The sequence below is a fragment of the Mastigoproctus giganteus genome, chromosome 2 (assembly GCF_048544385.1).
Source record: "Mastigoproctus giganteus isolate SK-2022 chromosome 2, ASM4854438v1, whole genome shotgun sequence".
NCBI lineage: Eukaryota > Metazoa > Arthropoda > Arachnida > Uropygi > Thelyphonidae > Mastigoproctus > Mastigoproctus giganteus.
In genome coordinates this window covers 209180965-209193506 of record NC_143576.1, presented here as the reverse complement: position 1 = coordinate 209193506, position 12542 = coordinate 209180965, and the positions used below count along the sequence as shown (strand labels likewise).

General features: G+C 35.6%; 1 protein-coding gene across 3 annotated transcripts in view; it reads right to left on the bottom strand.

The window, feature by feature from the left end:
* Nucleotides 1-12542, bottom strand: part of LOC150090018 (pleckstrin homology domain-containing family G member 4B-like) — a 1014666-nt gene that overhangs the window by 39513 nt on the left and 962611 nt on the right. For all 3 annotated transcript variants that reach the window (XM_090389713.1, XM_090389714.1, XM_090389715.1), the window contains 4 exons: nucleotides 12297-12470; nucleotides 8972-9061; nucleotides 5334-5477; nucleotides 4185-4262 (listed from right to left, as the gene is read on the bottom strand). In XM_090389713.1, coding sequence (XP_090245839.1) covers nucleotides 4185-4262; nucleotides 5334-5477; nucleotides 8972-9061; nucleotides 12297-12470 — 486 coding nt within the window. The remainder of the gene's footprint in view (nucleotides 1-4184; nucleotides 4263-5333; nucleotides 5478-8971; nucleotides 9062-12296; nucleotides 12471-12542) is intronic.

Sequence of the window (12542 nt, the reverse complement as noted above, 5' to 3'; positions counted from 1 at the left end):
CACAATGATTCCTTACACCCCTTTCATCTCCAAAGGGTTCAGTTACTGCTCCCCCAAGATCATCCTGAACGTGTAGCTTTTGCGCAGTGGTTTCTCCAAGAAAGTGTTCAAGACTTGAATTTTCGGGCCTATGTTTTGGTCACAGATGAGGCTTATTTCACTCAGCACAATGCTCATGTGTGGGCTCATGACAACCCACACGGTGTGTGCCCCCATGCAGCACAACATTGCTTCGCAATAAATTTGTGGGCAGGTATGGTCGGTAACTGCTTAGTCGGCCCATACCTGTTACCATCCCGCACGAACTCCACTAAATATGTGATCTTTCTTGAACAAGTTCTACCAGGGTTACTTGACGATGTTCCAGCAAATTTGAGCTGCAACATTTGGTTTCAACTTGACGGGGCACCTGCCCATTTGAACAGGTGTTTTGGGTGTCGATGAATTTGCCGTGGTGGACCCGTTGCCTGGCCCCCACGCTCACCTGATTTATCGAGCCTTGATTTCTTTCTGTCGGGGGGGCCTCCTATCGTGTATGAATCGCCTGTGGAGATGGAAATGGATCTCGTGGCGAGACTTGTCTGCACTGCTGCTACTGTCAAAGAAACTCTAGGTGTGTTTGACCATGTCCGCCAATCCATGTTGTGTTGGTGTCATGCATGCATCGTGTCTCATGGTGGAACCTTCGAGCATCTGTTGTAACGTCATGAAATGCATCCATCTCGTACTCCATTGTTAATATTATGTCAAATAAATGTTTGCCACTAATTACTGTCTTGTGTCATTTCTGCTACTACTTTCCCGTGACGTAGTAGTGGCATGTGATGCAAGAAAGCAAGTGTATGAGCTTATGCAGCATCAGCCGAAAAAAAAAAAAAAAAAAAAATCACACCATTCCCTCCAAATGCCTGTCCTGTTCCTCCTTAAATTTATTCAACCTATCAACTTCCACAATGACAGATGGAAGTTTGTTCCAGCAATTAACCACCCGTTGGCTAAAGGAAAATTTCCGCACATCTATTCTACATCTGTCATTTCTTAATTTGAATTTATGCTCCCTTAGGTTCGTAATCTGAACAAGTGGAAGGATCCCATCAGAATTCAGCATGCTCAACCCATTCAGGGCCTTATACACCTCAATCAGATCACCGTGCAGGTGCCTAGTGTCCAGCCACTGCAATTTGCAGAACTTAAGCCTCTCTTGGTAAGAGGATCCCTTCATTCCCCTCACCAACCTTGTTGCCCTTCTCTGTAGTACATCCTTCCTAAAATGAGGCCTCCAGACCTGTATGCAGTACTCAAGGCATGGCCTTACCATTGCCTCATACAGAAGGACAATCACCTCCTTTTCCCTGCTAGAAAAATTCCTATATATCATTGACAAAACCCATGACCTGCCCTGGCAGCCTGTCTGCATTGCTCAGAAAACTTCATATCTGACTGCACAATTACTCCCAGGTCTTTTTCATTTTCTACCACCTTATGTGTAGTACGACACAGTTGGGTTACTTCTTGGTTTTCTCTTGGGTTACTTCTACTCATATGCAGCACTTTGCATTTGTCAAGGTTAAACTTCAGTTGCCACTTCTTAGCCCATCTGCCCAAATTATCTAGATCCTGTTGCAGTAGCACACTGCCATTACTGTCATTAACAACCCTGCCAACCTTTGTATCATCTGCAAACTTCGACACTAAGCCTGATATACCTTCATCAATATCATTGATAAATATACAAAACAACAGTGGACCTAACACCGAACCCTGTGGGACTCCACTAATAACATTAGTCCACGAAGAGCAGTACCCATTGATTATCACCCTCTGTCTTCTCCCACTTAACCATCCTTTTATCCATTGTAGCAACTTACCCTTAATACCATTCTGCTCCAATTTGTACAATAGTCTTCCATGCGCAACAGTGTCAAAAGCTTTCCTGAAATCCAAATATATGATATCAAAATTATTTTTTGCATCCAGTTCCTTTGTAACCACATCATAACATTTCCGATTATGGGTTCCTACGCGATTCACATTCCTTTAGATATTACCTACCTCCCCTAAACGTTTGTACCTATATTTTTGAGACACCCTGTATATATATATATATATATGATGTGGTTTGTTCACAACATATTAGGTAAGTTCGCTTTTATAACTATTCAGTCTATATCTTCTTTAGTTTTAATTATCCATTCTATTATCATGTTCTACATAATTTCTCTATCTTTCTTTTACTGTTGTCTCAGTAATTTGTACATCTGCTGCAGTATATTTACTGTTTTTACTTCCATGTGCGCCTTACCACTATTCCTGCCATTGGGTGCTTACTACTCTTGGCTTTATCCTATATTTATAGTTCTTTATTTGATTTTTTCATCTATCTATATATATATAGATTTTGGTTTTGTTCCTCTGTCATGTCAACCTTAAATTACATGCCAGCTTTCTACATATCTTCTCTTATACCCATATTTTCTAGTATAATTTTACTTCAGATTTCTCAAAAAAAAATTTTTTTTCCTCCTCCTTAATTAATGCTATTTATTAATTTTATTTTGCCATGGCATGTACTTTATGTTAGAAACAGAGAACACACTATATTGTCATCTTGTCATGCAATTCTGGTGGTTGACACTTGAAGAAACACCAGGATTGTGTGATATACAACAATAGATTTTTTTATATATATAAGTATTTATTTATATCTACATGGTGTTTAATTTGTTTTTTCCCCCACTCTTTCTTCCCTTTCCTTTCCTTTTCATATAATATATATATATATATATACAGGGTTTTTAAAATTAAAGTATCCCTATGTAGAGGGCTCTGAAGCAAGTTCTAAGGCTTGTACTGAAGAGAAATTTGGAAAACAGATACAATAAAGAATGCGCTCGCCATTTATTGGAAAAAAAAATTAGTTACAAAATTTGTCACTACATGGCACTGTGGCAATACAAATCACTTGAACAGCGCTACAACTGTTCAATGTGTCCTCCATTTTGGTCAATAACAGTTTCCATTCGAAGAACAGCATTCTCTAAAGCAGAAGGTAACTGGAATAGCCAGCACATGACGTCTAATGCTGTCCTTCAGATCTGTCAGAGTTTGACATCCTTCCCAATACACCTGGTTCTTCAAAAAACCTTACAACCAGAAGTCGCATGGGGGTGATGTCTGGTGATCGGGGTGGCCAAGATGTCTGGAAACAACGGCTGATGACCCGTTTGTCTGTAAAGTGTTGCCTTAGCAATCTTTGGACACAACGGTGGATGTGGAGTAGCACACCATCTTGCAGGAATATGGTATCCTGAAGACACCCACATTGTTGCAGCTCTGGTATTAAGAAATTTTCCAACATTTCATAATATTGCTGTCCAGTGATGGAACAGGTACAGGGTCCAGTCAGTGTTACCTGTTCAAAAAAAATATGGCCCAATCATGAATGTGGCTGTAAATCCACACCACACTGTCACTTTTGGAGAATGCAACGGGACCTCTTGGATAACTAGAGGGTTTTCTGTTGCCCAAATGCGACAGTTGTGCATATTCACTTGTCCATTTAAGCAGAAGTGGGCTTCATCACTCCAAAGGATGTTCCATGGTCAAGTGATATCCACTGTCATTCATGCCAGAAACTGAAGTGCATATGTGAAATGAATATCTGCATCACCATGCTTTACAACCCTATATATACGAAAAGGAAAGGGAAGAAAGATTGGGAAAAAAATGGAAAAAAATTTTCAAAAATTTTTTCCTCCACTCTTTCCCTTAATTCTATTTATTAATTTTACTTTGCCATGGCAAATACTTTATGTTAGAAATAGAGGACACTATACTGTCGTCTTGTGCAATTCTAGCGATTGACACTTGAGGAGACTCCAGGATTGTGCAATATGTGACTATATGATTTTATAAAAGTATTTATTTCTATAAGTGTTTAAAATGTGTTTTAATTTTTTTCGCCTTTTTTTTAGTAGCTATGCTACCTTTCCCTTTTTCTTTTCTTTTCTTTTCTCAGAAGCTATTATTTATTTATATATCATATATATTATAAATTGTATTTATAAAAGTTTGATGAGAAATAATAACATATAATAATATGGATTATGGACAATGCAATGTTCCTCTCAATCAACTAACCCACACACACACACACACACAAAACCATATTAGCATCTACTTACATCACAATCTCTAAGTGCATCCATTGCTAACAAATCATTTCCATGTCGAAGTTGAAAACGGACCATCTCCTCAGCTGCCTGAAAATATTTTTAAAGATCCTAATTAACAATTATTTTTCACCTTCTTTATTTTATTTGTTAACATCTAAAAATAAGTTTTTTTTTTCACAAGAAATACTTAAACTGATACCTATATTTATCATTCAGTACAATTATTTTATACATTCCTTAAAAAAAAAAAAAAAAAAAACTCAAGTGTCTAGATAAATTTAGAAAACACTGACTGCATGTTCCACCCTTTTATTTTGTTATATACTTTTTTTTTTTTATTTTAACTCCAATCACCATTATTTCAGCAAGATATAAGGTTGTTATACCTTGCTGACATAGAATAGACATTAATAAGTCAAATAACATGTTCTTGTAACAATATACGTGACAGCATATCTATGGGAGTGGTTTTTGTTCACATTATCATTAGCCATTCTAAGAGTAGCTTTTTAAGATCCACATACTTTGCCTTTTGTGCACTGATTTTACCTGTCTACCTGGGTGCAGCAGATTTCTCTAAGCTTTAAATATTTTTTTGATATTTCATGGCAAACAGTGTACTGTTAAGAATACTGAACTGTTTAGTGATATCAATCTTAGAATACATTCCATTATCCACAGCTTGTAAAATCTTAATTTTGCCTGTCATTGGCAAAGCTACCCAGTTCATAGGAGTCATACCAATAAACCAAAATTTCTACATATCCTATAATGAAATGAACTTCCAGTCAAAGTTAATTTCATTAGGCCAAGAAGCATGTGAAATTGCCAACAAGATTTTCTCATGGTCAGCCTGCATGCTCATCATTAGCTTCAATGTTCTTTCACTTTAAAATATGACTATTTCAATAAAAAAGTAAAAAACAAGACAGTGGTGAAAATTTTTGGGTTGCTATTATAGAGAATTCACTGATCTTTCAAGAGATTTTACATATAGATATAAAGAGATTACGTATAAAGAGATTTTACTGTATAACAGAAACAGGTGGCACCACAAACAATATATTTTATATTCAAAATAAAGAAAGATAACAAGACCTTTATGTACTAGGGAAAGAAATGGGAAAATAAAATATGGTAAAATTGACAAAGAGTTACCTTGAGATCCTGATGTTCTGCTTCTCTTTCGGGACATTCCTTTAATAACTGTTTTAGAAGTAATGCATATTTCCCCATTCTCTGAACTGGTTTTAGCAAATAACTAGCCAAGTCCATCTTATCTCCAAGTTCTAGCTGCTTTTTCTATTTAAAAAAATTAAAAGCAAGACTTATAATAGTAATATAACCCATTAAAATTATAAATGCTTAGAAAGTTTATTACTGTGATACATAGTACACACCATGAATATGCGAGTATGTGAAAGAAACAAAAGGTCCAAATACATAATACCACATTGATATAAAAGCTACAATAAACTAAAAGAAATACTGTTTCTTTAAAAACTCAAGGGGGGATCCCTCTACCAGAGAACAGCTAGCTACAGCCCAAGTGCAGAAGTCTTGCAAGAATTCCTCCACTCTCCAATGTGATTCAATCTCCAACTGAGTGACAGGCACACCCCTGTATACTATCACAACAGATGGCCATATATGACAGCCATCTGTGACATACAAGAATACCAGTGCTGTCTCCTATACAAAATAGTGTTGTGTGGGAGATAGGTATTCCTTTTGGCAGTTAGACAGTGAAATCTGTTACTGTTAGAGATGCAGCATGTGTGACATAACAATCAGCATTGTTGGCATGCTACATAATCCAAATATGAGTGTAAACATAGAAGTTGTAAAACTTAAATGATTTTTAATCATTTCCTTGGAATAAATATGAAAATTATTATACAAGGTGTCCATAAAGTCCTTGTGCACTTTAAAACTGCAACAATAGATTAATAAGTTCTATAAGAGATATAAGAGAGAACAATAGGTTCTATAAGAGATACAAACAATAGTAATAGAGGCATGTGATGCAATAAAGTAAGCATATGAGCTTATGTAGCATCAGTCAAAAAAAAAAAAAAAAATTCACACAACCATTCCCTTTAAAAGTTTGTCCATTTCCTCCTTGAATTTATTTAAGCTATCAACTTCCACAACGACAGATGGAAGTTTGTTCCAGCAATTAACCACCCACTAGCTAAAGGCAAATTTCCACACATCTATTCTATAGTTGTCTTTCCTCAATTTGAATTTATGCCCCCTTAGGTTCGTAATCTGAGGAGGCGGAAGAATCCCATCAGAATTCAGCATGCTTAACCCATTCAAGGCATTATACAACTCAATCAGATCACCTCGCAGGTGCCTAGTCTCCAGCTGCTGCAATTTGCAGAAATTAAGCCTCCCTTCGTTCCCCTCACCAATCTTGTTGCCCTTCTCTGTACGCGCTCAAGCAAATCTACATTCTTCCTAAAATGAGGCCTCCAGACCTGTATGCAGTACTCAAGGCATGGCCTGACCATTGCCTTATACAAAGGGATAATTGCCTCCTTTTCCCTGCTAGCAAAATTCCTGTATATCATTGACAAAACCCTATGACCTGCTCTGGCAGCCTGTCTGCATTGCTCAGAAAACTTCATATCTAACTACACAATTACTCCCAGGTCTTTTTCATTTTCTACCACCCTAAATGTAGTACCACACAGTTGGTACATTCCTCTGGGGTTACTTCTACCCATATGCAGTACTTTGCATTTGTCAATGTTAAACTTCAGTTGCCACTTCTAAGCCCATCTGCCCAAATTTTCTAGATCCTATTGCAGTAGCACACTGCCATTACTGTCATTAACAACCCTGCCAACCTTTGTATCAGCTGCAAACTTTAACACTAAGCCTGATATACCTTCATCAGTATCATTGATAAATAACAGTGGGCCCAACACCAAACCCTGTGGGACTCCACCAATAACATTAGTCCACGAAGAGCAGCATCCATTGATTACGACTCTTGTCTTCTCCCACTCAACCACCCTTTTATCCATTGTAGCAACTTACCCTTAATACCATTCTGCTCCAATTTGTACAGTAGTCTTCCAAGCATAAGTGTCAAAAGCTTTCCTGAAATCCAAGTATATGATATCAAAATTATTTTTTGCATCCAGTTTCTTTAAATGCACTGAAAAAACAATTTATACTAATCTTTACGCACAAAAATAATTACTTAATTTTTTTCAAATAATCTACCCTACAGGAACTGGCTTCAATAGAAAAGAAAGTGAACTGTGTCCTTGGATTAGCACAGCTTAACTTCATTGCAACAATTCATATTAGCTTCTTTAAAAAACACCGACTGCAGTGTTTTTTAAATTAACTTCTTTAAATTAAGAAATTTAAAGAAGTTAATTTCATTAATGAGAAACCACAAACTGGAAGATCCAGATTAAACAAGGAAACTGTAGCATCTGTCAAGGAAGCTTTTCAGCAAAACCCATAAAATTCACTAAGATGGGCAACTCTGGAACTCAGTGTTCCCAAAGCAATGGTGCACAAAATTCTTAGCGAGAAATTGCACATGCAACTTTAGAAGATTCAAGTGCATGAAATTTTGATGGAAGAGGATTATAATACAAGATCAGCTTTTTTGTCATAAGTTGAATGAAAACATTGAAAGTTGCATCTTATCTCTTGACAATATAATGTTTAGAGATGAAGCAATGTTTCATATTAGTGGCAAGATTAATCACCACAATTGCCATATTTGAGGGACAGGGAAACTGCAAGAAGTCTTGGAACATGAAAGGCAATGTCTGGTGTACCCTCGGAAAAGCATGTATAATTGGTCCTTTTTTTTTGGTCCAGTGGTTAATGGTGAGAGTTACCTTGCAATGCTACAGGATTTTTTTATTCCTGAACTAAGGCAATTAGAAATTGAAGGCAATACGGTTTTACACCAAGCTGGAACACTTTTCCACTTCACTCTGAATGTTTAAAATGATTTTTAAAAGAACTCTTCCCAAAAAGATAGATGGCAGAGGTGAGCTAATTCCCTGGCCAACTCATTCACCCACTCACTGGACGTTTTTTCTATGGGAGCATATTAAAAGTGTGGTTTACACCTCAAATCTCACTATTTAAAGAATCACGATCACATATGCAATTAATACCATAACTGAAGTACAACTGGATAACATGTTTATGGAATTGTAAAACTGTACTATACTTTCTATCATTACTGATACAATGGCGGTTATGTTGAATCTTAACAACCTTATGATTACATATCTGAAAACCAGAATAAATTACTTTTCCAGTGCATTTTAGATTGTTTTTATCTCATGTAATGCCTAAGTTATTACATTTTTAAAGTTCACAAGGACTTTATGGACATCCTGTATTTATCCCTGCAGATATTTTGTAAAAACGATTTAAGGGCATAACTGCAGTTTCAAAGTCCTTCACAAAAATTGGGAGAAAAAAGACCTTTATTGGGAAATAGTCTAATTATTTCAATTTCCACTTATTATATTTACACACTAACTGCAAGTTAAATTATCCAATTTAAAAATTTATCTGTCATTGTCTTTCTGAGAATTACTTCAAATTTTCAAATCTTACTGCTCTGGTGTCTTTGAAAATGCACTATTTAAAATTAAGATTTCCTTATACCTCGCATCCCACCTCCACATGAAGAAATTATCTTCCCCTCCTCCAAATAGATATCAACAAAGTGCAAGATACAATTCACCTGGATATGAATACTGTGAAAAAAAATGCTGTATAAATATAGGGCACTAAAAACTTACCCGAAAAAAGAGATTTCCATATTCTGACATCAGAGCATCTGATTTAGGTTTGTTTTTGTTGTACAAAGCATAAAGATAGAATTTCGATTCCTTAAAAAAGAAAAAAATAAAATAAATAAATAAATATATATATATATATATATATATATTTAAACTGATATCAATATATATATAATATTAAATACTAACATAAAATTAAACTACAAAGGTCATTCAAATGAAAACCATAAAAGTTAAATAAAAGTTGTGTTCCACAAACAACGAATATACATGTCAATCTTCAATGTAGTCCCCACTATGTTTGACACATTTCCGCCAATGTGGCAGTAATGCCCAGATTCCTCAAAGTGGTCTCTTAAGGGCATCATTCATTGGCCAAAACAAAAAGAGGTGATAATCATGTGGAACTAATATAGAGGATATGATGCCCCAAAATTTATCTCTGTATCTGATTCTCTGAATGTACACATTGGGTGATGTGATGAGAGGCATTATGCTGTGCTGAAGCACACATCTGAGGATAGCAAACCACAACATTTTCAGATTGCTGCCTTTAATTGATTTAGAAGAAAATCACAGTATTTGTCACCTGGCACTCCTCTCCAGATAATGTTACTTTATGATCCCAAAATACAGACAGTTACACTTTGCCAGCTGATGTTTGGGTATGAACCTTCATCAGTTCGACAGCCTGTATGCCACAACTCTGAACTTGTATGTTTGCTTTCTGGTGTGAAATAGTGCACCCAGGATTCACCTCTGGTCAATACATTCTAAAAAGGTAACTCCTTTGCATTGACATCATCAATTTGACATGTTGACATGTCAATTTGCATTGACATCATCCATCGCACATGCACATTAAGTCATTGTTTCTTCAGTTCTGGTGCTAAACACTGAGAAATCCATAGAGCACATTCAAAGTGCAACTCCTCACTAATGCTGATATGAATTGAACCAATGCAATTCTTGAATTGCAGTAGAAATGTCTTCAATAATAATAGAATGGTTTCCTTTCTAGTCCTGGGTTGAGGAGAAACACAACATTTTCAGTATCATTCTTAAACTTATTCACCTACTTGTAAACTTGCCACTGACCTGACTCATGTATGCTTTTCCATACTGAGCCAACATGTGATGCTGTAGTGATTTTGTTGGTTTCAGGGCAGAATTTTTCTTGGATTTGTAATTGGAATTATTTTGGCAATTAATTTTTGAGGATACCTTTCTTATACAATGATTTTTATCCATACCTTTCTTATACAATGATTTTTATCCATACCTTTCTTATACAATGATTTTTTTTTTGTCAATTAAAATTGTTAATAGACTGAAAAAAATATTTGTGATACTGCCTCAAAGCAGTGGAGAGAGAAAAAAAAAGACCTGGAGATAATTGTACAATCTGACATGAAGTTCTATCAGCAGTACAGACAGGCTGTAAGAACAGCTCGTGTTGTTCTGTCAATGATGTGCAGGAATTTTGCCAGCAGGGACAAGGAAGTAATTTTTTTTTCTATTATATAAAGCAATGGTTAGGTTGCATCTTGGGTATGGCATACTGGTCCAAGGACCTAATTTTAGGGAGATGTGAGCCTGCTGAAACAGGTCCAGAGAGGAGCAACATGATTAGTCAGGGACAAAAAGGGCACCCTTACCAAAAAAAAAAAAAGACTTTAGTTTTTCAAACTGCAGTGTCTGGAAACTAGGCATCTGCGAGGAGACCTAACTGAATTGTGTACATTAAATGGGGATGGCACCCTAACCCTTGCTCAAATGACACATGTAAGGGGACATAAATTTAAATTGAAAAGGGGATAGCTGTAGAATAAATGTGCAAAAATTTGCTTTCAGCCAGAGAACAACTGATTGTTGGAATAAACGTCCATCTGGTTGTGGAGGTGGGTTTGAATAAATTTAAAGAAGAATTAGAAATTATTAGAAGGGATGGACTGAGAGGCAAGTAGGTTTTCTCTTTTTTTTCTTTCTTTCTTTTTTTTTTTTTTTTGGCTGATGCATCATTTTACACTACTAATAACTAATCTGATTCTTTCAACCTTCCATACTTACTGTGTTCATTTTGTCAAGAACTCTGATGTAATGGAAATTGATAGAGTCAGATATTATTTACTAATATGAGATATCATCCTCCTAGGCCTGTAACTACCAGGGTTATCAACACTTATTAACACCACCAGTGCAAGGCATTATGTTAAAAGAAGCACATCTAATTCAATCCAATAGCAATAACTTTAATTATTGCTAGTGGATTAAATGCTGCATGAGATTAACTAATTAATGAAGCCATTAAGAATTTATGCAGTTTCCAATGGAGATTTGAATACAAACTTCTTAAAATGAGTCACACATCACCGTTATTAGATTTATGGCATACAGCAGCATAAAACTAATCAGCCAAGTACAGCCTCAAAGAAAAAGGCCCTTTAAGAGGGTTCCAGTCTCCGACAGGATCTGAACCGAGACCTATCCACTATGCTGTCACAGGAGACTTTTAAAATGGGAAAAGTCCAGTAACTAACTGTGCATCAGTGCAAGCCAAACATCACCTTTGGAGTAATTTATAATTATATATAAGTAATTTAATTTATAGTATTCTGAACCATTTCTAAGGCTGAGAATTCTGGAAATTTCAAATTTTACAATTGTGAGATTTGCCAAACTAGTTGTAGTGGTTTCAGTGTAAAAAAGAATCTGATTAATTAGGCTCATCATCAATTTTACTGAGGAAAAATTGCTGCACATCCCTTTTGCCTTAAGGCAATCATCTGGCTTCATTTCATTTCATGTCTTGTGTCTGAATTTTGTAAACGTGGAGTCTCACACTTGAAATTTTCTGGAATTCAATATACACCTTGTGTTTTAGAGAAAGCTGCTAATAAAATCAGCTTTCCCAGACATGTAAAGGTCTACACGTTGTAATTGACAATGGATAATGTTTTCTTGAACATCATCGATTTCTTTAAACTGATGACACTATTGAAAAATTGCTCTTGAGATCACAAAAATATTTTCCTAGTATGATGGAAAAGTAAGCCATTCATCGTAAAGCAAATCAAATTATTTATTTTATCTTGAATGGGTGTCACCATACAGGGAAAAAGAAGGACTTGTCCTAGGTAGTAGCACTACAAAAATAAGAAACATTTTTTTTTTTTAATTTTGTGATATTAAAAAATAAAAGAATTGCCTTTATAAGTCATGACTTATTTCATGAAATATAACATTTAAATAAGGCAATTTAATTCTTAACAGTCATCAAAAAAAGCTGTTAAACAAAGAGTACATTAAAGTATATTAAACTTACATAATGTAAAAAACACTGGCCAACGCTGAAGGGCATATTCTCACACTGCTCTAGTTCATTAAGGAAATACTGACTGTGGAATTCATATATTTTTTCGATATTTCCAAAAACTACATTCCTTTGACCACGGAGGGCTTGAGGGATATCATCACGTAATAACTGTGGAATATAGTTCTACAAAATAAAATAAAAAAATGATGTTGGTCATCCTTTTACACTCACTTTAAAAATGTCTGTTAAGAAACA